The 24,333-nt window shown below is 37.3% G+C and overlaps 2 protein-coding genes across 2 annotated transcripts in view; both read right to left on the bottom strand.

Moving 5' to 3' along the window:
* The window catches only part of LOC138316509 (mucin-22-like), a 68,699-nt gene that overhangs the window by 39,245 nt on the left and 5,121 nt on the right, over nucleotides 1-24,333 (bottom strand). Inside the window, exons 12-29 of the mRNA XM_069258198.1 lie at nucleotides 23,739-23,886; nucleotides 23,230-23,289; nucleotides 22,575-22,670; nucleotides 22,253-22,324; nucleotides 21,974-22,039; nucleotides 21,269-21,525; nucleotides 20,664-20,811; nucleotides 20,159-20,218; nucleotides 19,503-19,598; nucleotides 19,181-19,252; nucleotides 18,902-18,967; nucleotides 18,197-18,453; nucleotides 17,592-17,739; nucleotides 17,087-17,146; nucleotides 16,432-16,527; nucleotides 16,110-16,181; nucleotides 15,831-15,896; nucleotides 14-103 (exon numbers count right to left, since the gene is read on the bottom strand). Coding sequence (XP_069114299.1) covers nucleotides 14-103; nucleotides 15,831-15,896; nucleotides 16,110-16,181; nucleotides 16,432-16,527; nucleotides 17,087-17,146; nucleotides 17,592-17,739; nucleotides 18,197-18,453; nucleotides 18,902-18,967; nucleotides 19,181-19,252; nucleotides 19,503-19,598; nucleotides 20,159-20,218; nucleotides 20,664-20,811; nucleotides 21,269-21,525; nucleotides 21,974-22,039; nucleotides 22,253-22,324; nucleotides 22,575-22,670; nucleotides 23,230-23,289; nucleotides 23,739-23,886 — 1,930 coding nt within the window. The remainder of the gene's footprint in view (nucleotides 1-13; nucleotides 104-15,830; nucleotides 15,897-16,109; nucleotides 16,182-16,431; nucleotides 16,528-17,086; nucleotides 17,147-17,591; nucleotides 17,740-18,196; nucleotides 18,454-18,901; nucleotides 18,968-19,180; nucleotides 19,253-19,502; nucleotides 19,599-20,158; nucleotides 20,219-20,663; nucleotides 20,812-21,268; nucleotides 21,526-21,973; nucleotides 22,040-22,252; nucleotides 22,325-22,574; nucleotides 22,671-23,229; nucleotides 23,290-23,738; nucleotides 23,887-24,333) is intronic.
* Nucleotides 880-15,368, bottom strand: LOC138312669 (mucin-19-like). Its single transcript, XM_069253459.1, has 13 exons — nucleotides 15,126-15,368; nucleotides 14,519-14,669; nucleotides 14,014-14,073; nucleotides 13,364-13,459; nucleotides 13,042-13,113; nucleotides 12,763-12,828; nucleotides 11,200-11,724; nucleotides 10,121-10,900; nucleotides 8,916-9,821; nucleotides 6,378-8,615; nucleotides 4,596-6,080; nucleotides 1,572-4,298; nucleotides 880-1,262 (listed from the first exon to the last, which is right to left on the bottom strand). The coding sequence occupies exons 1-13, from the start codon at nucleotides 15,366-15,368 to the stop codon at nucleotides 880-882; spliced, it is 9,732 nt and encodes a 3,243-aa protein (XP_069109560.1).

Below are 24,333 nucleotides of genomic sequence, written 5' to 3' on the forward strand. Positions count from 1 at the left end.
TGTAAAAACTTACCCTTTGTGGTCGTAGCCAGGGTTGTTGTTTCAACGGTGGTAGCTCCAGTTCCAACAGTTGTCGAAGATTGGGAACTCGATGTTGATTGACCTTAAAATATTGATTGACTTCGATGATTCACATGTTACAAAAAACTAGATGTAAATTACCTTTAAGATATTAAATAACTTCAATGATTCAAATATTACGAAGAACCTGATGTTGAATGACCTTAAAATGTTAATTGATTTCGATGATTCAAATGTCACGAAGAACTTGATATTTAATGACTTTAAAGTATTAATTGACTTCGATCATTCAAAGGTTACGAAGAACTCGATGTTGAATGACCTTCAAACTATTAAATGACTTCAGTGATCCAAATGTTACAAAGAACTCGATGTTTATTGACCTTGAAATATGAATTGACCTCGATTATTCAAATGCTACTTATATACTACTAAATATTATATAATATAACATAATACATAATACAAAATAATGTCAAAATATAACTAATTCCTACACATTTCGAAGAGGTAGCGCGAATAGCAACGAGGAAGATTGAAAGAACGTAAGAGTAAAATGATATAGATGTGTGAATAGGAAATATTACAAAGGTCTTGCCCATTTCATGTATTGACTTTACTGTCGTAACCTGTAACCGTGAGTTCGGTAGTAAAATGAAGTTGTTTAAAACATTCTTAGTAGGTAATTCGACGTTCTCTTATTGTTGGATCACGTTTGTCATGCAAACGCTTATTTCACATAGATAGAACACCTAAATTGCTATTAAATAATTTAGGAACTAGACGACGACAATGACAATAAAATCAGTGTGGCAACTATCGTTGTCTCAACGAAAGAGGTTAATAGTACTGAAGAAGCTAAAGAATGAAGATCCCATTGCTGGAGCTATTGTTGTACTCCTGAATGTTGTGGACACTATAGATTACGTCGTTGGAGTTGACATTGTACCAGCTGAAGTTGTTTAAGATACTATTGCCAGTGTAGATCCAGTTGTTGGAGCAGTCGTTGTACCAACTGAATTTTTGAGCGGATATTGTACCAATTGATGTTGTTCCAGTTGTAATAGACGCTGTTGATTCCGTAGTGGAAGAGGACATTGTAACAACTGAAGTTGATATGGATACCTTGGGCACAGTAGATATCGTTGTTGGAGCTGTCGGTGTTCCAAAAGTGGTTGATGATTCAATGTGCGTCGCACTAGATATACCGATTGAGCCAGTTTGTTTTGTCGCAGTTGCTTCTGTTGTACGTATTCACAAAGTCTATGCTAAAATTTGTCTATTTAAAACGTTTATTAAAAATAGGTCAGATGTGTCCAAGTGACTTTTTGATATTAACAGAAAAAGTGAGAAAAATAAAGTAGTTCGTACAGCCGTAGATTATATTCCGAAAATATTCTGTAAAATACTTTGGACATTGTAGTATGTAATATGAACAATGCAAGTTTATATTGAAAGCTATGTCTAACAAACCATTCATAAAACAAGAACCTAATGTTAATTTTTTTGCTTAAAAAGAAGCAACATTAATGACTAAATCAGTGCATTACCTATGACAGTTGTTCCGACTGACGTTGTTTCAGATGTCGTAGACACAGTAGATTCCGTTGTTGGAGCGGACGTTGAACCGACTGATGCTGTTTCAAATGTTGCTGTAGTTAAAAATCCCGTCGTGGGAGATGTTGTCCGAACTGATGTTATTTTAGACGTGATGGAAGCTGTCAATTCCGTTGTTGAAGCGGACGTTTTACCAACTGATGTTGTTTCAGACGATGTGGAAGTTGTATATTCCGTTGGGGGAGCGGACGTTGTACCAACTGATGTCGCTTCAGAGGTGGTTGAAACAGTCGTTTTCATTGTTGGAACGGATGATGTACCAACTGATGTTTTCCCCAATGTTGTTGAAGCAATAGATTCCGTTGTGACAGCAGAAATTGTACCAATTGCTGTTGTCCCAGATGGGGTGGAAGTTATAGATTCTGCTGTTGGAGCGGACGTTGTGCCAAGCGATATTGTTCCAGATGAGGTGGAAGCTGTCGATTCCGTTGTTGGAGCGGACGTTGTACTGACTGATGTTGTTCCAGATGAAGTGGAAGCTGTCGATTCTGTTGTTGGAGCGGACGATGTACCAACCGAAATTGTCCCAGATGAGGTGGAAGCTGTCGATTCTGTTGTTGGAGCGGACGATGTACCAACCGATGTTGTCCCAGATGTGATGGAAGCTGTCGATTCTGTTGTTTGAGCGGACGATGTACCAACCGATGTTGTCCCAGATGAGGTGGAAGCTGTCAATTCAGTTGTTGGAGCGGACGTTGTACTAACTGGTCGTGTTCCTGATGTAGTGGAAGCTGTCGATTCTGTTGATGAACCGGATGTTGTACCAATTGATGTTGTCCCAGATGTGGTGGAAGCTGTCGATTCTGTTGTTGGAGCGGACGATGTACCAACCGAAATTGTCCCAGATGAGGTGGAAGCTGTCGATTCTGTTGTTGGAGCGGACGATGTAACAACCGATGTTGTCCCAGATGTGGTTGAAGCTGTCGATTCTGTTGTTGGAGCGGACGATGTACCAACCGATGATGTCCCAGATGAGATGGAAGCTGTCGATTCTGTTGTTGGAGCGGACGATGTACCAACCGATGTTGTCCAAGATGAGGTGGAAGCTGTCGATTCTGTTGTTGGAGCGGACGTTGTACTAACTGGTCGTGTGCCTGATGTAGTGGAAGCTCTCGATTCTGTTGATGAACCGGATGTTGTACCAATTGATGTTGTCCCAGATGTGGTGGAAGCTGTCGATTCTGTTGTTGGAGCGGACGATGTACCAACCGAAATTGTCCCAGATGAGGTGGAAGCTGTCGATTCTGTTGTTGGAGCGGACGATGTAACAACCGATGTTGTCCCAGATGTGGTTGAAGCTGTCGATTCTGTTGTTGGAGCGGACGATGTACCAACCGATGATGTCCCAGATGTGGTGGAAGCTGTCGATTCTGTTGTTGGAGCGGACGATGTACCAACCGATGTTGTCCAAGATGAGGTGGAAGCTGTCAATTCAGTTGTTGGAGCGGACGTTGTACTAACTGGTCGTGTTCCTGATGTAGTGGAAGCTGTCGATTCTGTTGATGAACCGGATGTTGTACCAATCGATGTTGTTCCAGATGTGGTGGAAGCTGTCGATTCTGTCGATGGAGCGGACGTTATGCCAACTGATGTAGTTCCAGATATGGTGGAAGCTGTCGTTTCTGTTGTTGGAGCGGACGTTGTACCAACCGATGTTGTTACAGATGTGGCTGAAGCTGTCATTTCCGTTGGTGGAGCGGATGTTGTAGCAACTGATGTGGTTCCAGATATGGTTGAAGCTGTCGTTTCTTTTGTTGGAGCGGACGTTGTAACAACTGATGTTGTTCCAGATGTGATGGAAGCTGTCATTTCCGTTGATGGAGCGGATGTTGTAGCAACTGATGTAGTTCCAGATATGGTGGAAGCTGTCGTTTCTGTTGTTGGAGCGGACGTTGTACCAACCGATGTTGTTCCAGATGTGTCTGAAGCTGTCATTTCCGTTGGTGGAGCGGATGTTGTAGCAACTGATGTGGTTCCAGATATGGTTGAAGCTGTCGATTCCGTTGTTTGAGCGGACGTTGTACCAACTGATGTTGTTCCAGATGTGATGGAAGCTATCGATTCTGTAGTTGGAGCTGATGTTGTTCCAGATGTGATGGAAGCTGTCGATTCCGTTGTTTGCGTGGACGTTGTACCAACGGATGTTATTCCAGATGTGATGGAAGCTGTCGATTCTGTTGTTGGTGCGGACGTTGTTGTAGATGTGGTGGAAGCTGTCGATGCCGTTGTTGGAGCAGACGTTGTACCAACTGATGTTGTTCCAGATGTGGTGGAAGCTGTCGATTCTATTGTTGGTGCGGACGTTGTTGCAGATGTGATTGAAGCTGTCGATTCTGTTGTTGGAGCGGACGTTGTACCAACCGATGTTGTTCCAGATGTGGCTGAAGCTGTCATTTCCGTTGGTGGAGCGGATGTTGTAGCAACTGATATGGTTCCAGATAATGTTGAAGCTGTCGTTTCTTTTTTTGGAGCGGACGTTGTTGCAGATGTGATTGAAGCTGTCGATTCTGTTGTTGGAGCGGACGTTGGACCAACGGAAGTTGTTGCAGATGAAGTGGAAGCTGTCGTTTCTGTAGTTGGAGCGGACGATGTACCAACCGACGTGGTTGCAGATGAGGTGGAAGCTGTCGATTTCGTTGTTGGAGCGGACGTGGTGACAACTGCTTTGAAAATACAAGTGTTTCAAACATTTGAGACGTTTCTATGTGATGTTTTGATAATTCATACAGAAAAAAGGGAATACAGTAGCCGCAACGTCCATGGTCTTTATAAAGAAAGAATTGTGTAAAATGCTATGGAGTTAGTAGTCTAAAATACCATATCAAAACCCAATCATATTGAATTTTAAGTCTAACAATCCAGTTCTAAAAATCATATAATAGTGATAATCACAAGAATCTGATATTACATACTTCGTTACTCGGAAAGCAACACTATTAACTAAATAATTCAATTACCAGTCGGTGTCATAGTTGTTTCGACTGACGTCGTTGTTCTAGATGTGGTAGAAACTATTGATTCTGTTGTTGGAGCGGACGTTGTACCAACGGATGTTGTTACAGATGTGATGGAAGCTGTCGATTCTGTCGTTGGTACGGACGTTGTTACAGATGTGGTCGATTCCGTTGTTGGAGCGGACGTTGTACCAACTGATGTTTTTCCAGATGAGGTGGAAGCTGTCGTTTCTGTTGTTGGGGCGAAAGTTGTACCAACCGACGTTGATGCAAATGAAATGGAAACTGTCGTTTCTGTAGTTGGAGCGGACGATGTACCAACTGATGTTGTTCCAGATGTGGCTGAAGCTGTCATTTCCGTTGATGGAGCAGATGTTGTAGCAACTGATGTAGTTCCAGATATGGTGGAAGCTGTCGATTCTGTTGTTGGAGCGGATGTTGTACCAACCGACGTTGTTGCAAATGAGGTGGAAACTATGGATTCCGTTGTTGGAGCGGACGTTGTACCAACCGACGTTATTGTAGATGAAGTGGAAGCTGTCGTTTCTGTAGTTGGGGCTGATGTTGTACCAACATATGTTGTTCCAGATGTGATGGAAGCTCTCGATTCCGTTGTTGTTGCGGACGTTGTTGCAGATGAGGTGGAAGCTGTCGATTCTGTTGTTGGTGCGGACGTTGTTGCAGATGTGGTGGAAGCTGTCGATTCCGTTGTTGGAGCAGACGTTGTACCAACTGATGTTGTTCCAGATGAGGTGGAAGCTGTCGTTTCTGTTGTCGGAGCGGAAGTTGTACCAACCGACGTTGTTGCAGATGAGGTGGAAGCTGTCGTTTCCGTTGTTGGAGCGGACGTTGAACCAATTGTTGTTGTTCCAGATGTGGAGGAAGCTGTCGTTTCTGTTGTTAGAGCAGACGTTGTACCAGCTGATGTTGTTTCAGATGAGGTGGAAGATATCGATTCCGTTGATGGAGCGGATGTTGTACCAACTGATGTTGTTCGTGATGTGGTGGAAGCTGTTGATTCCGTTGTTTGCGTGGACGTTGTCCCAACGGATGTTGTTCCGGATGTGATAGCGGTAGTCGTTGCCGTTGTTGGAGCGGAAGTTGTACCAACCGACGTTGTTGCAGATGAGGTGGAAGCTGTCGTTTCCGTTGTTGGAGCGGACGTTGTACCAACTGATGTTGTTCCAGATGAGGTGGAAGCTGTCGTTTCTGTTGTCGGAGCGGAAGTTGTACCAACCGACGTTGTTGCAGATGAGGTGGAAGCTGTCGTTTCCGTTGTTGGAGCGGACGTTGAACCAATTGTTGATGTTCCAGATGTGGAGGAAGCTGTCGTTTCTGTTGTTAGAGCAGACGTTGTACCAGCTGATGTTGTTGCAGATGAGGTTAAAGCTGTCGTTTCTGTAGTTGGAGCGGACGATGTACCAACCGAAGTGGTTGCAGATGAGGTGGAAGCTGTCGATTTCGTTGTTGGAGCGGACGTGGTGACAACTGCTTTGAAAATACAAGTGTTTCAAACATTTGAGACGTTTCTATGTGATGTTTTGATAATTCATACAGAAAAAAGGGAATACAGTAGCCGCAACGTCCATGGTTTTTATAAAGAAAGAATTGTGTAAAATGCTATGGAGTTAGTAGTCTAAAATACCATATCAAAACCCAATCATATTGAATTTTAAGTCTAACAATCCAGTTCTAAAAATCATATAATAGTGATAATCAAAAGAATCTGATATTACATACTTCGTTACTCGGAAAACAACACTATTAACTAAATAATTTAATTACCAGTCGGTGTCATAGTTGTTTCGACTGACGTCGTTGTTCTAGATGTGGTAGAAACTATTGATTCTGTTGTTGGAGCGGACTTTGTACCAACGGATGTTGTTACAGATGTGATGGAAGCTGTCGATTCTGTAGATGGAGCTGATGGTGTACCAACTGATGTTGTTCCAGATGTGGTGGAAGCTGTCGATTTCGTTGTTTGTGTGGACGTTTTACCAACGGATGTTGTTCCAGATGTAATGGAAGCTGTCGATTCTGTAGTTTGAGCTGATGTTGAACCAACGGATGTCGTTCCAGATGTGATGGAAGCTGTCGATTTCGTTGTTGGAGCAGACGTTGTACCAACCGACGTTTTTGCAGATGAGATGGAAGCTGTCGACTCTGTAGTTGGAGCTAATGTTGTACCAACAGATGTTGTTCCAAATGTGATGGAGGTTGTCGATTCCGTTGTTGAAGCGGACGTTATACCAACCGACGTTGTTGCAGATGGGGTGGAAGCTGTCGATTCTGTCGTTTGTACGGAAGTTGTTGCAGATGTGGTCGATTCCGTTGTTGGAGCGGACGTTGTACCAACTGATGTTTTTCCAGATGAGGTGGAAGCTGTTGTTTCTGTTGTTGGGGCGAAAGTTGTACCAACCGACGTTGATGCAAATGAAATGGAAACTGTCGTTTCTGTAGTTGGAGAAAGTGTTGTACCAACAGATGTTGTTCCAGATGTGGTGGAAGCTGTCGATTCTGTTGTTGGAGCGGACGATGTACCAACTGATGTTGTTCCAGATGTGGCTGAAGCTGTCATTTCCGTTGATGGAGCAGATGTTGTAGCAACTGATGTAGTTCCAGATATGGTGGAAGCTGTCGATTCTGTTGTTGGAGCGGATGTTGTACCAACCGACGTTGTTGCAAATGAGGTGGAAACTATTGATTCCGTTGTTGGAGCGGACGTTGTACCAACCGACGTTGTTGTAGATGAGGTGGAAGCTGTCGTTTCTGTAGTTGGGGCTGATGTTGTACCAACATATGTTGTTCCAGATGTAATGGAAGCTCTCGATTCCGTTGTTGTTGCGGACGTTGTTGCAGATGAGGTGGAAGCTGTCGATTCTGTTGTTGGTGCGGACGTTGCTGCAGATGTGGTGGAAGCTGTCGATTCCGTTGTTGGAGCAGACGTTGTACCAACTGATGTTGTTCCAGATGAGGTGGAAGCTGTCGTTTCTGTTGTCGGAGCGGAAGTTGTACCAACCGACGTTGTTGCAGATGAGGTGAAAGCTGTCGTTTCCGTTGTTGGAGCGGACGTTGAACCAATTGTTGTTGTTCCAGATGTGGAGGAAGCTGTCGATTCCGTTGTTGGAGCAGACGTGGTACCAACTGATGTTGTTCCAGATGTGGTGGAAGCTGTCGTTTCTGTTGTCGGAGCGGAAGTTGTACCAACCGACGTTGTTGCAGATGAGGTGGAAGCTGTCGTTTCTGTTGTTAGAGCAGACGTTGTACCAGCTGATGTTGTTTCAGATGAGGTGGAAGATGTCGATTCCGTTGATGGAGCGGATGTTGTACCAACTGATGTTGTTCGTGATGTGGTGGAAGCTGTTAATTCCGTTGTTTGCGTGGACGTTGTACCAACGGATGTTGTTCCGGATGTGATAGCAGCTGTCGACTCTGTTGTTGGAGCGGAAGTTGTACCAACCGACGTTGTTGCAGTTGATGTGGAAGCTGTCGTTTCCGTTGTTGGAGCGGACGTTGTACCAACCGATGTTGTTGCAGATGAGGTGGAAGCTGTCGATTCCGTTGTTGGAGCAGACGTTGTACCAACTGATGTTGTTCCAGATGAGGTGGAAGCTGTCGTTTCTCTTGTTGAAACAGACGATGTACCAGATGATGTTGTTCGTGATGTGATGGAAGCTGTGTATTCCGTTGTTTGCGTGGACGTTGTACCAACCGATGTTGTTCCGGATGTGATAGCAGCTGTCGACTCTGTTGTTGGAGCGGAAGTTGTACCAACCGACGTTGTTGCAGATGAGGTGGAAGCTGTCGTTTCCGTTGTTGGAGCGGACGTTGTACCAACTGATGTTATTCCAGATGTGGAGGAAGCTTTCGTTTCTGTTGTTGGAGCAAATGTTGTACCAGCTGATGTTGTTTCAGATGAGGTCGAAACTGTCGATTCCGTTGTTGGAGCAGACGTGGTGACAACTGATGTTCCAGATGTAGAAGTACCGGTAAATACCGTTGTTTGAGCGGAAGTGGTGACAACTGCTTTGAAAATACAAGTGTTTTAAACATTTGAGATGTTTCAATGTGACGTTTTGATATTGCAAACAGGAAAAAAGGGAATACAGTAGCCGTAACATCCATGGTCTATATTGAGAAAAAAATGTGTAACATGCTATGGAATTAGTAGTCTTAAATACCATATCTAAACCCAATTATATTGAATCTTACGTTTAACAATCCAGTTCTAAAAAAATCATATCATATTAAACATCACAAGAACCTGATATTACAAACTTCGCTTCTCGGAAATTTACATTATTAACTAAATTAGTTAATTACCTGTCGGCGTCACAGTTGTTTCGAATGACGTCATTGTTCCAGATGTGATGGAAGCTTTCGATTCTGTTGTTGGAGCGGACGTTGTACCCACTGATGTTGTTGCAGATGAGGTGGAAGCTGTCGATTCCGTTGTTGGAGCAGACGTTGTACCAACTGATGTTGTTCCAGATGAGGTGGAAGCTGTCGTTTCTGTTGTTTGAGCGGAAGTTGTACCAACCGACGTTGTTGCAGATGAGGTGGAAGCTGTCGTTTCCGTTGTTGGAGCGGACGTTGAACCAACTGTTGTTGTTCCAGATGTGTATGAAGCTGTCGTTTCTGTTGTTGGAGCAGACGTTGTACCAGCTGATGTTGTTTCAGATGAGGTGGAAGATGTCGATTCCGTTGATGGAGCGGATGTTGTACCAACTGATGTTGTTCGTGATGTGGTGGAAGCTGTTATTTCCGTTGTTTGTGTGGACGTTGTACCAACAGATGTTGTTCCGGATGTGATAGCAGCTGTCGACTCTGTTGTTGGAGCGGAAGTTGTACCAACCGACGTTGTTGCAGATGAGGTGGAAGCTGTCGTTTCCGTTGTTGGAGCGGACGTTGTACCAACCGACGTTGTTGCAGATGAGGTGGAAGCTTTCGTTTCTGTTGTTGGAGCAGATGTTGTACCAGCTGATGTTGTTCCAGATGAGATGGAAGCTGTCGTTTCCGTTGTTGGAGCGGACGTTGTACCAACCGACGTTGTTGCAGATGAGGTGGAAGCTTTCGTTTCTGTTGTTGGAGCAGATGTTGTACCAGCTGATGTTGTTCCAGATGAGGTGGAAGCTGTCGGTTCTGTTGTTGGAGCAGACGTGGTGACAACTGATGTTCCAGATGTGGTTGTACCGGTAAATACCGTTGTTTGAGCGGACGTGGTGACAACTGCTTTGAAAATACAAGTGTTTTAAACATTTGAGATGTTTCAATGTGACGTTTTGATATTGCAAACAGGAAAAAAGGGAATACAGTAGCCGTAACATCCATGGTCTATATTAAGAAAAAAATGTGTAACATGCTATGGAATTAGTAGTCTTAAATACCATATCTAAACCCAATTATATTGAATCTTACGTCTAACAATCCAGTTCTAAAAAATCATATCATATTAAACATCACAAGAACCTGATATTACAAACTTCGCTTCTCGGAAATTTACATTATTAACTAAATTAGTTAATTACCTGTCGGCGTCACAGTTGTTTCGAATGACGTCATTGTTCCAGATGTGATGGAAGCTGTCGATTCTGTTGTTGGAGCGGACGTTGTACCCACTGATGTTGTTGCAGATGAGGTGGAAGCTGTCGATTCCGTTGTTGGAGCAGACGTTGTACCAACTGATGTTGTTCCAGATGAGGTGGAAGCTGTCGTTTCTGTTGTTTGAGCGGAAGTTGTACCAACCGACGTTGTTGCAGATGAGGTGGAAGCTGTCGTTTCCGTTGTTGGAGCGGACGTTGAACCAACTGTTGTTGTTCCAGATGTGGATGAAGCTGTCGTTTCTGTTGTTGGAGCAGACGTTGTACCAGCTGATGTTGTTTCAGATGAGGTGGAAGATGTCGATTCCGTTGATGGAGCGGATGTTGTACCAACTGATGTTGTTCGTGATGTGGTGGAAGCTGTTATTTCCGTTGTTTGCGTGGACGTTGTACCAACAGATGTTGTTCCGGATGTGATAGCAGCTGTCGACTCTGTTGTTGGAGCGGAAGTTGTACCAACCGACGTTGTTGCAGATGAGGTGGAAGCTGTCGTTTCCGTTGTTGGAGCGGACGTTGTACCAACCGACGTTGTTGCAGATGAGGTGGAAGCTTTCGTTTCTGTTGTTGGAGCAGATGTTGTACCAGCTGATGTTGTTCCAGATGAGGTGGAAGCTGTCGGTTCTGTTGTTGGAGCAGACGTGGTGACAACTGATGTTCCAGATGTGGTTGTACCGGTAAATACCGTTGTTTGAGCGGACGTGGTGACAACTGCTTTGAAAATACAAGTGTTTTAAACATTTGAGATGTTTCAATGTGACATTTTGATATTGCAAATAGGAAAAAAGGGAATACAGTAGCCGTAACATCCATGGTCTATATTAAGAAAAAAATGTGTAACATGCTATGGAATTAGTAGTCTTAAATACCATATCTAAACCCAATTATATTGAATCTTACGTCTAACAATCCAGTTCTAAAAAATCATATCATATTAAACATCACAAGAACCTGATATTACAAACTTCGCTTCTCGGAAATTTACATTATTAACTAAATTAGTTAATTACCTGTCGGCGTCACAGTTGTTTCGAATGACGTCATTGTTCCAGATGTGATGGAAGCTGTCGATTCTGTTGTTGGAGCGGACGTTGTACCCACTGATGTTGTTGCAGATGAGGTGGAAGCTGTCGATTCCGTTGTTGGAGCAGACGTTGTACCAACTGATGTTGTTCCAGATGAGGTGGAAACTGTCGTTTCTGTTGTTGGAGCAGACGTTGTACCAGATGATGTTGTTTCAGATGTAGTGGAAGCTGTCGATTCTGTTGATGGAGCGGACGTTGTACCCACTGATGTTCCAGATGTGGTGGAAGCTGTCGTTTCTGTTGTTGGAGCGGACGTTGTACCCACTGATGTTGTTCCAGATGTGGTGGAAGGTGTCGTTTCTGTTGTTGGAGCAGACGTTGTACCAGCTAATGTTGTTCCAGATGAGGTGGAAGCTGTCGATTCCGTTGATGGAGCTGTTGTACCAGCTGATGTTGTTCCAGATGTGGTTGTACCGGTAAATACCGTTGTTTGAGAGGACGTTGTGACAACTGTTTTGAATATACAAGTGTGTCAAACATTTGAGATCTATCAAAATGGCGTTCTGATAATAAAGTTTGTAGTCTCTATTTCGAAAATCTTATTTATGTTGTGCGGGGATTTTACAATAGATTCAAAGTTTGACGTTAATCTTTTTTATGTTTTAGATGAATATTTAAGATATTGTGAATACGATTATCCGAAAAGTGGTATATGTATCAACACAACAATGTTTAGAATTTTTTCGCTTAATTCACATTTATTAAACCCCCAATATATCACCATTCATGTATTCGTCACGCAAATAACATCAATTACCTTACACTAGTTACATATACTGATTTTAGCAATGTTTGATTATTTGTGTGGAAGTATGGTTTTAAACAATACATGATAAACTGTCAAAATATATTACTTACGTGGTTCAATCATTAAGTAAGAGGTTTATAAGTTTACCTGATTTATACAATTACATACTTTAAAATCTATTTCAAATCAATTCATTGTAATGCTATAGTGGTTTTATTGTTGTTGTTCGATCGAAACAACAACTATCAAAATAGAAATTGTAACACTGCATAAAACACTTGCATTGTAGCAGACATTTATGCAGTTACCATATCAAATATAGAAATGTTATAACAGTGCTAATACAAAGGTGAGATAGATTTCCTGTGACAAATTTTGTTGAATATGATGAACAATTGTTTTTGCTTAAAATAACCATATGCATAATGCTCCTAATAAAATTATAGTTTTCTTATGTTTCAATATGTGTTTATACTCCAACTTTCCTTCAAAGAAATGTCCGTATATTATCATACATTCTTGATAAATATGCATATCTTAAAACAAAATCGCAGCAGGTACCCTGTAAATATAACATTCATTTCTATTCTGGATATTCATTATGACTTTAAAATGGTAAATTCATATTATCAAATTCATGTTCAAAAGTAATGTAAATGTTTCATATTTTATCTCACACGCAGAATGGAGAGGTCAAATCAATAATGGGCAACGATGTTCAATTTCAAGCAAACCATTACCTGTTGTTGTGATAGACTTTGTTGGTGTTTCGGTAGTTGAAGGTATCAGTTCTGTTGTTGAGGATCCTGAAAGAATCATATTAGAGTTAAGGTTACGCTAATACCAATGTTATTGCTAACTTAGACTTTATGAGATCTGTATGACACAAACAAGTTAAAGTTATATGTTCAATAGGTATTATTTACATCGTATTTATGTTTCATAGATCATAAGAAGCAGATTGATGAATTATACATGTTGAGAGACATTTTAATATTTTATACATAACACTTATTTACCTTCTGTGGTGGATGTTGTTGGTGCTTCAGATGTAGAAGGAGTTGGCACGGAAACTGTTGTCGTTGTTGACCCTGTATTAAAAGTATTTTGTCGGTATAAAACATCTTCAATCTATCAAACAATGCGATGATCCTAACATAATAATTTATTGAGAAATCTACTTAAGATACAGAAAACGCTACACGCTCCGGAACACATTGCCTTATCATTTATTCAAACTTCACGTCTCCTTTCTCATCATTATTATTTCTTTTTGTTGCCTTATTTTAAAACCAATTTAAACGGTTTTGTATTTATTTATTTATTATTATTTCTACCCACCTCTTGCAGTAGTTTCCATTGTTGGGGTGGTTGCCTCTGTAGCACCTGTACTTGTACCTGTGCTAGATGTAGTTCCGGTAGAGCCAGTAGTTGTTTCTGTTTCATGGATAAAATATGGCATTAATGGATGTTGTAACACCAAAACTCATTTCTATAACCTTACTCTACTTTTACTTCAACCCAGTGACTGTCATATTTTTCTTGACAGTCATTCGTTTATTAAACACTTACATAAATGTAATACATTTAAATGACGGCTTTCTTTTTAGAATGTTTCCCTACTTTAACTTCAAATATTTTGCATCCATTACACCAATATAATCTAAATACACATAAGATTGTAAATATTTTGTGATTCAAGTTGTCGATTAACTGATACCAATAGAACAATACGGAATATTTGGAAGTGTAACACTATATAGTCAATTATCTTCTCAGTTGAATTAATCAAATGGATATACATTGTCATTGACATTTATCAGGATACCTGTGTGAAGTCATTTGACATTCTTCACAATTCTGTATTGTTAGGTTAAACTCCAATCCCGTTCATTAAAAACTAAAATCATAACGCATTACTATTTTAACCATGCTAAGATATTAATGCCGAAGAAGCCACACTCTAACATATAGTTGTCATGCATGTCTACCTGTTGCCGATGTAGTTGCTGAAACTGTAGTCGAAACTGTTGAACCCGATGTCGCTGTGACTGCAATATGAAAAATAGCATTATTATATAAATATTAGGACACTTGCTAATTATAACATTGTGTCCTCAACATGTTGCAACAATTTTTGTTTCAAACTATTCTTCTATATTGCGGTTGCATTATATGTGTAAAATTTACCTAAGGTAATAATAAAGTAATATATTTTTTACATCAATGTATTCATTGAAGACAACAGAATTATTTGTCTGTTATGCGGTTTTTTCCAAATAAATTTAAATCATTTAATAAGATGTTAATCAGTAATGTAGAATTAATAAAACTGAGTGACACATATCATGAGATAGTAAAGTAATATTAACTCTAGAATTGTGATAACAATTTTATCTGGACATTGTTATCCACAGAATAGAAAAAAAATTGTACACAGACGAGTCTGAACTTTGTAAAATATTGATTTGTAACTTAAAATATGTTTTTAATTACCTGGAGTGTAACAAGCCTTAATCACATTGATCTGTGCTGTAGGTGATGTGCCTTCTGACGTATCTGGTGTAAACTTAACAACCAATATCACACCCTTCCTACCATCTAATGGTATAACTACTACTGGGTTATTTGGCTCCTTGGTAGACATCTACGAAAAATAAAGGTAAATTGTTAACCAACTATGCAGCAGTGTTTTATATTTTTCTCACTTTGATACAATTTAAAAGTTTTAAGTGGTCACCTTATTCGATGTTGCTTTCCAAAGATAATAAACACTACAGTCTACTGCGCAATCATGTTTATATTTCATGTCACTTTACAAGGGTTCCATTAAAGATTGCCTATAATAAATTCTGATGTTATTGCGATATAACACAATTATCTGAGTGTACTCTAAATAAACTAATGCCAAGCGTAGACTCTTTACGTATCACTCAACCTTCAACTGTCGCTAAAAGTATTATTGTGAGCATTGTTTGTGACATATGTTTTCAACAATTTAGGTTTAAAAATGTACATCTGACAAGAATATACTATAGGAGTTTTTAAGAAAGGATGCGCTATACCGAACATCATTTTCCTGTAAATTGGAAGCATATATTACCATGACCGATTCTCCAACAGGACTATCATTTTCGTCCAACACAGTAACTTCCACGGATGATATATCATTAACAGTGACACTTATGTCCTTGTATTCAATGATATCCTCTAGAGAAAGAATCGTGACAGTTACGATTATATCTTCGTTTTTATCAATTGGAGATACTCCATTTGACAATGGATCCCCGTTTCCGTTTTCAACAGGTCGTGCTACATCACTTTCAGGAGCACTGCCGTCGACCATATTAGCGGAGCACTCTAAAATATATAAACAATTGCAAATAAACATGACACTAATTCAGAAAGTAATGTTTTAATATTATTTTTGATAAATTCATACAATCGGGAAGATTTATATAATCAAATATTAATGTGATGATGTTACATTAAAATAGTTTTTTTTACGAAAATTACCATATACGTTATTTGAACTTATGTCTTTATGTTTCAATAAGTGTTTACACTCTAACTTTCCTTTAAGAAAACCATCTTCCATTATTTTACTCCGTCGACAACAATGCATATCTTACAACTTTAGTCACTCACTGCAGTCGTTCCTTGTAAAAATAACATTCAATTCTATTCAAGATATTCATATTGCCTTTAAAATGTTAGATTTATATTCCAAAAGTCCACACGAAGAAATGGAAAGTGCAAATCAATAATGGGCAACGATGTTCAATTTCTTATATATGCAAACCATTACCTGTTGTTGTGATAGACGTTGTTGGTGTTTCGGTTGTTGAAGGTGTCAGTTCTGTTGTTGAGGATCCTGCAAAAATCATATTAGGGTTAAAGTTACGCTAATTTAAATGTTATTGCTAACTTAGACTTTATGAGATATGTATGACACAAACAAGTTAAAATTATATGTTCAATGCTTATTATTTACATCGTATTTATGTTTCATAGATCATAAGAGGCAGATTGATGAATTATACATGTTGAGAGACATTTTAATATTTTATACATAACACTTATTTACCTTCTGTGGTGGATGTTGTTGGTGCTTCAGATGTAGAAGGAGTTGGCACGGAAACTGTTGTCGTTGTTGACCCTGTATTAAAAGTATTTTGTCGGTATAAAACATCTTCAATCTATCAAACAATGCGATGATCCTAACATAATAATTTATTGAGAAATCTACTTAAGATACAGAAAACGCTACACGCTCCGGAACACATTGCCTTATCATTTATTCAAACTTCACGTCTCCTTTCTCATCATTATTATTTCTTTTTGTTGCCTTATTTTAAAACCAATTTAAACGGTTTTGTATTTATTTATTTATTATTATTTCTACCCACCTCTTGCAGTAGTTTCCATTGTTGGGGTGGTTGCCTCTGTAGCACCTGTACTTGTACCTGTGCTAGATGTAGTTCCGGTAGAGCCAGTAGTTGTTTCTGTTTCATGGATAAAATATGGCATTAATGGATGTTGTAACACCAAAACTCATTTCTATAACCTTACTCTACTTTTACTTCAACCCAGTGACTGTCATATTTTTCTTGACAGTCATTCGTTTATTAAACACTTACATAAATGTAATACATTTAAATGACGGCTTTCTTTTTAGAATGTTTCCCTACTTAAACTTCAAATATTTTGCATCCATTACACCAATATAATCTAAATACACATAACATAAGATTGTAAATATTTTGTGATTCAAGTTGTCGATTAACTGATACCAATAGAACAATACGGATTATTTGGAAGTGTAACATTATATAGTCAATTATCTTCTCAGTTGAATTAATCAAATGGATATACATTGTCATTGACATTTATCAGGATACCTGTGTGAAGTCATTTGACATTCTTCACAATTCTGTATTGTTAGGTTAAACTCCAATCCCGTTCATTAAAAACTAAAATCATAACGCATTACTATTTTAACCATGCTAAGATATTAATGCCGAAGAAGCCACACTCTAACATATAGTTGTCATGCATGTCTACCTGTTGCCGATGTAGTTGCTGAAACTGTAGTCGAAACTGTTGAACCCGATGTCGCTGTGACTGCAATATGAAAAATAGCATTATTATATAAATATTAGGACACTTGCTAATTATAACATTGTGTCCTCAACATGTTGCAACAATTTTTGTTTCAAACTATTCTTCTATATTGCGGTTGCATTATATGTGTAAAATTTACCTAAGGTAATAATAAAGTAATATATTTTTTACATCAATGTATTCATTGAAGACAACAGAATTATTTGTCTGTTATGCGGTTTTTTCCAAATAAATTTAAATCATTTAATAAGATGTTAATCAGTAATGTAGAATTAATAAAACTGAGTGACACATATCATGAGATAGTAAAGTAATATTAACTCTAGAATTGTGATAACAATTTTATCTGGACATTGTTATCCACAGAATAGAAAAAAAATTGTACACAGACGAGTCTGAACTTTGTAAAATATTGATTTGTAACTTAAAATATGTTTTTAATTACCTGGAGTGTAACAAGCCTTAATCACATTGATCTGTGCTGTAGGTGATGTGCCTTCTGACGTATCTGGTGTAAACTTAACAACCAATATCACACCCTTCCTACCATCTAATGGTATAACTACTGGGTTATTTGGCTCCTTGGTAGACATCTACGAAAAATAAAGGTAAATTGTTAACCAACTATGCAGCAGTGTTTTATATTTTTCTCACTTTGATACAATTTAAAACGTTTTAAGTGGTCACCTTATTTGATGTTGCTTTCCAAAGATAATAAACACTACAGTCTACTGCGCAATCATGTTTATATTTCATGTCACTTTACAAGGGTTCCATTAAAGATTGCCTATAATAAATTCTGATGTTATTGCGATATAACACAATTATCTGAGTGTACTCTAAATAAACTAATGCCAAGCGTAGACTCTTTACGTATCACTCAACCTTCAACTGTCGCTAAAAGTATTATTGTGAGCATTGTTTGTGACATATGTTTTCAACAATTTAGGTTTAAAAATGTACATCTGACAAGAATATACTATAGGAGTTTTTAAGAAAGGATGCGCTATACCGAACATCATTTTCCTGTAAATTGGAAGCATATATTACCATGACCGATTCTCCAACAGGACTATCATTTTCGTCCAACACAGTAACTTCCACGGATGATATATCATTAACAGTGACACTTATGTCCTTGTATTCAATGATATCCTCTAGAGAACGAATCGTGACAGTTACGATTATATCTTCGTTTTTATCAATTGGAGATACTCCATTTGACAATGGATCCCCGTTTCCGTTTTCAACAGGTCGTGCTACATCACTTTCAGGAGCACTGCCGTCGACCATATTAGCGGAGCACTCTAAAATATATAAACAATTGCAAATAAACATGACACTAATTCAGAAAGTAATGTTTTAATATTATTTTTGATAAATTCATACAATCGGGAAGATTTATATAATCAAATATTAATGTGATGATGTTACATTAAAATAGTTTTTTTACGAAAATTACCATATACGTTATTTGAACTTATGTCTTTATGTTTCAATAAGTGTTTACACTCTAACTTTCCTTTAAGAAAACCATCTTCCATTATTTTACTCCGTCGACAACAATGCATATCTTACAACTTAGTCACTCACTGCAGTCGTTCCTTGTAAAAATAACATTCAATTCTATTCAAGTAATATTCATATTGCCTTTAAAATGTTAGATTTATATTCCAAAAGTCCACACGAAGAAATGGAAAGTGCAAATCAATAATGGGCAACGATGTTCAATTTCTTATATATGCAAACCATTACCTGTTGTTGTGATAGACGTTGTTGGTGTTTCGGTTGTTGAAGGTGTCAGTTCTGTTGTTGAGGATCCTGCAAAAATCATATTAGGGTTAAAGTTACGCTAATTTAAATGTTATTGCTAACTTAGACTTTATGAGATATGTATGACACAAACAAGTTAAAATTATATGTTCAATGCTTATTATTTACATCGTATTTATGTTTCATAGATCATAAGAGGCAAATTGATGAATTATACATGTTGAGAGACATTTTAATATTTTATACATAACACTTATTTACCTTCTGTGGTGGATGTTGTTGGTGCTTCAGATGTAGAAGGAGTTGGCACGGAAACTGTTGTCGTTGTTGACCCTGTATTAAAAGTATTTTGTCGGTATAAAACATCTTCAATCTATCAAACAATGCGATGATCCTAACATAATAATTTATTGAGAAATCTACTTAAGATACAGAAAACGCTACACGCTCCGGAACACATTGCCTTATCATTTATTCAAACTTCACGTCTCCTTTCTCATCATTATTATTTCTTTTTGTTGCCTTATTTTAAAACCAATTTAAACGGTTTTGTATTTATTTATTTATTATTATTTCTACCCACCTCTTGCAGTAGTTTCCATTGTTGGGGTGGTTGCCTCTGTAGCACCTGTACTTGTACCTGTGCTAGATGTAGTTCCGGTAGAGCCAGTAGTTGTTTCTGTTTCATGGATAAAATATGGCATTAATGGATGTTGTAACACCAAAACTCATTTCTATAACCTTACTCTACTTTTACTTCAACCCAGTGACTGTCATATTTTTCTTGACAGTCATTCGTTTATTAAACACTTACATAAATGTAATACATTTAAATGACGGCTTTCTTTTTAGAATGTTTCCCTACTTAAACTTCAAATATTTTGCATCCATTACACCAATATAATCTAAATACACATAACATAAGATTGTAAATATTTTGTGATTCAAGTTGTCGATTAACTGATACCAATAGAACAATACGGATTATTTGGAAGTGTAACATTATATAGTCAATTATCTTCTCAGTTGAATTAATCAAATGGATATACATTGTCATTGACATTTATCAGGATACCTGTGTGAAGTCATTTGACATTCTTCACAATTCTGTATTGTTAGGTTAAAACTCCAATCCCGTTCATTAAAAACTAAAATCATAACGCATTACTATTTTAACCATGCTAAGATATTAATGCCGAAGAAGCCACACTCTAACATATAGTTGTCATGCATGTCTACCTGTTGCCGATGTAGTTGCTGAAACTGTAGTCGAAACTGTTGAACCCGATGTCGCTGTGACTGCAATATGAAAAATAGCATTATTATATAAATATTAGGACACTTGCTAATTATAACATTGTGTCCTCAACATGTTGCAACAATTTTTGTTTCAAACTATTCTTCTATATTGCGGTTGCATTATATGTGTAAAATTTACCTAAGGTAATAATAAAGTAATATATTTTTTACATCAATGTATTCATTGAAGACAACAGAATTATTTGTCTGTTATGCATTTTTTTCCAAATAAATTTAAATCATTTAATAAGATGTTAATCAGTAATGTAGAATTAATAAAACTGAGTGACACATATCATGAGATAGTAAAGTAATATTAACTCTAGAATTGTGATAACAATTTTATCTGGACATTGTTATCCACAGAATAGAAAAAAAATTGTACACAGACGAGTCTGAACTTTGTAAAATATTGATTTGTAACTTAAAATATGTTTTTAATTACCTGGAGTGTAACAAGCCTTAATCACATTGATCTGTGCTGTAGGTGATGTGCCTTCTGACGTATCTGGTGTAAACTTAACAACCAATATCACACCCTTCCTACCATCTAATGGTATAACTACTGGGTTATTTGGCTCCTTGGTAGACATCTACGAAAAATAAAGGTAAATTGTTAACCAACTATGCAGCAGTGTTTTATATTTTTCTCACTTTGATACAATTTAAAACGTTTTAAGTGGTCACCTTATTTGATGTTGCTTTCCAAAGATAATAAACACTACAGTCTACTGCGCAATCATGTTTATATTTCATGTCACTTTACAAGGGTTCCATTAAAGATTGCCTATAATAAATTCTGATGTTATTGCGATATAACACAATTATCTGAGTGTACTCTAAATAAACTAATGCCAAGCGTAGACTCTTTACGTATCACTCAACCTTCAACTGTCGCTAAAAGTATTATTGTGAGCATTGTTTGTGACATATGTTTTCAACAATTTAGGTTTAAAAATGTACATCTGACAAGAATATACTATAGGAGTTTTTAAGAAAGGATGCGCTATACCGAACATCATTTTCCTGTAAATTGGAAGCATATATTACCATGACCGATTCTCCAACAGGACTATCATTTTCGTCCAACACAGTAACTTCCACGGATGATATATCATTAACAGTGACACTTATGTCCTTGTATTCAATGATATCCTCTAGAGAACGAATCGTGACAGTTACGATTATATCTTCGTTTTTATCAATTGGAGATACTCCATTTGACAATGGATCCCCGTTTCCGTTTTCAACAGGTCGTGCTACATCACTTTCAGGAGCACTGCCGTCGACCATATTAGCGGAGCACTCTAAAATATATAAACAATTGCAAATAAACATGACACTAATTCAGAAAGTAATGTTTTAATATTATTTTTGATAAATTCATACAATCGGGAAGATTTATATAATCAAATATTAATGTGATGATGTTACATTAAAATAGTTTTTTTTTACGAAAATTACCATATACGTTATTTGAACTTATGTCTTTATGTTTCAATAAGTGTTTACACTCTAACTTTCCTTTAAGAAAACCATCTTCCATTATTTTACTCCGTCGACAACAATGCATATCTTACAACTTAGTCACTCACTGCAGTCGTTCCTTGTAAAAATAACATTCAATTCTATTCAAGATATTCATATTGCCTTTAAAATGTTAGATTTATATTCCAAAAGTCCACACGAAGAAATGGAAAGTGCAAATCAATAATGGGCAACGATGTTCAATTTCTTATATATGCAAACCATTACCTGTTGTTGTGATAGACGTTGTTGGTGTTTCGGTTGTTGAAGGTGTCAGTTCTGTTGTTGAGGATCCTGCAAAAATCATATTAGGGTTAAAGTTACGCTAATTTAAATGTTATTGCTAACTTAGACTTTATGAGATATGTATGACACAAACAAGTTAAAATTATATGTTCAATGCTTATTATTTACATCGTATTTATGTTTCATAGATCATAAGAGGCAGATTGATGAATTATACATGTTGAGAGACATTTTAATATTTTATACATAACACTTATTTACCTTCTGTGGTGGATGTTGTTGGTGCTTCAGATGTAGAAGGAGTTGGCACGGAAACTGTTGTCGTTGTTGACCCTGTATTAAAAGTATTTTGTCGGTATAAAACATCTTCAATCTATCAAACAATGCGATGATCCTAACATAATAATTTATTGAGAAATCTACTTAAGATACAGAAAACGCTACACGCTCCGGAACACATTGCCTTATCATTTATTCAAACTTCACGTCTCCTTTCTCATCATTATTATTTCTTTTTGTTGCCTTATTTTAAAACCAATTTAAACGGTTTTGTATTTATTTATTTATTATTATTTCTACCCACCTCTTGCAGTAGTTTCCATTGTTGGGGTGGTTGCCTCTGTAGCACCTGTACTTGTACCTGTGCTAGATGTAGTTCCGGTAGAGCCAGTAGTTGTTTCTGTTTCATGGATAAAATATGGCATTAATGGATGTTGTAACACCAAAACTCATTTCTATAACCTTACTCTACTTTTACTTCAACCCAGTGACTGTCATATTTTTCTTGACAGTCATTCGTTTATTAAACACTTACATAAATGTAATACATTTAAATGACGGCTTTCTTTTTAGAATGTTTCCCTACTTTAACTTCAAATATTTTGCATCCATTACACCAATATAATCTAAATACACATAACATAAGATTGTAAATATTTTGTGATTCAAGTTGTCGATTAACTGATACCAATAGAACAATACGGATTATTTGGAAGTGTAACATTATATAGTCAATTATCTTCTCAGTTGAATTAATCAAATGGATATACATTGTCATTGACATTTATCAGGATACCTGTGTGAAGTCATTTGACATTCTTCACAATTCTGTATTGTTAGGTTAAACTCCAATCCCGTTCATTAAAAACTAAAATCATAACGCATTACTATTTTAACCATGCTAAGATATTAATGCCGAAGAAGCCACACTCTAACATATAGTTGTCATGCATGTCTACCTGTTGCCGATGTAGTTGCTGAAACTGTAGTCGAAACTGTTGAACCCGATGTCGCTGTGACTGCAATATGAAAAATAGCATTATTTTATATAAATATTAGGACACTTGCTAATTATAACATTGTGTCCTCAACATGTTGCAACAATTTTTGTTTCAAACTATTCTTCTATATTGCGGTTGCATTATATGTGTAAAATTTACCTAAGGTAATAATAAAGTAATATATTTTTTACATCAATGTATTCATTGAAGACAACAGAATTATTTGTCTGTTATGCGGTTTTTTCCAAATAAATTTAAATCATTTAATAAGATGTTAATCAGTAATGTAGAATTAATAAAACTGAGTGACACATATCATGAGATAGTAAAGTAATATTAACTCTAGAATTGTGATAACAATTTTATCTGGACATTGTTATTCACAGAATAGAAAAAAAAAATTGTACACAGACGAGTCTGAACTTTGTAAAATATTGATTTGTAACTTAAAATATGTTTTTAATTACCTGGAGTGTAACAAGCCTTAATCACATTGATCTGTGCTGTAGGTGATGTGCCTTCTGACGTATCTGGTGTAAACTTAACAACCAATATCACACCCTTCCTACCATCTAATGGTATAACTACTGGGTTATTTGGCTCCTTGGTAGACATCTACGAAAAATAAAGGTAAATTGTTAACCAACTATGCAGCAGTGTTTTATATTTTTCTCACTTTGATACAATTTAAAACGTTTTAAGTGGTCACCTTATTCGATGTTGCTTTCCAAAGATAATAAACACTACAGTCTACTGCGCAATCATGTTTATATTTCATGTCACTTTACAAGGGTTCCATTAAAGATTGCCTATAATAAATTCTGATGTTATTGCGATATAACACAATTATCTGAGTGTACTCTAAATATAAACTAATGCCAAGCGTAGACTCTTTACGTATCACTCAACCTTCAACTGTCGCTAAAAGTATTATTGTGAGCATTGTTTGTGACATATGTTTTCAACAATTTAGGTTTAAAAATGTACATCTGACAAGAATATACTATAGGAGTTTTTAAGAAAGGATGCGCTATACCGAACATCATTTCCTGTAAATTGGAA

The sequence above is a fragment of the Argopecten irradians genome, chromosome 2, assembly GCF_041381155.1.
Source record: "Argopecten irradians isolate NY chromosome 2, Ai_NY, whole genome shotgun sequence".
Taxonomy (NCBI): Eukaryota; Metazoa; Mollusca; class Bivalvia; order Pectinida; family Pectinidae; genus Argopecten; species Argopecten irradians.

Excerpts from the sequence above, each read along its gene's own strand:
- LOC138312669 (XM_069253459.1), bottom strand. The coding sequence starts at position 15,368 with ATGGTCGACGGCAGTGCTCCTGAAAGTGATGTAGCACGACCTGTTGAA. Across the intron at positions 12,829-13,041 it reads AACAACATCCACCACAGAAG|GATCCTCAACAACAGAACTG; the intron begins GTAAATAAGTGT and ends TGATTCTTTCAG. Across the intron at positions 6,081-6,377 it reads AACAACTATGACACCGACTG|TTGTCACCACGTCCGCTCCA; the intron begins GTAATTAAATTA and ends TTTTCAAAGCAG.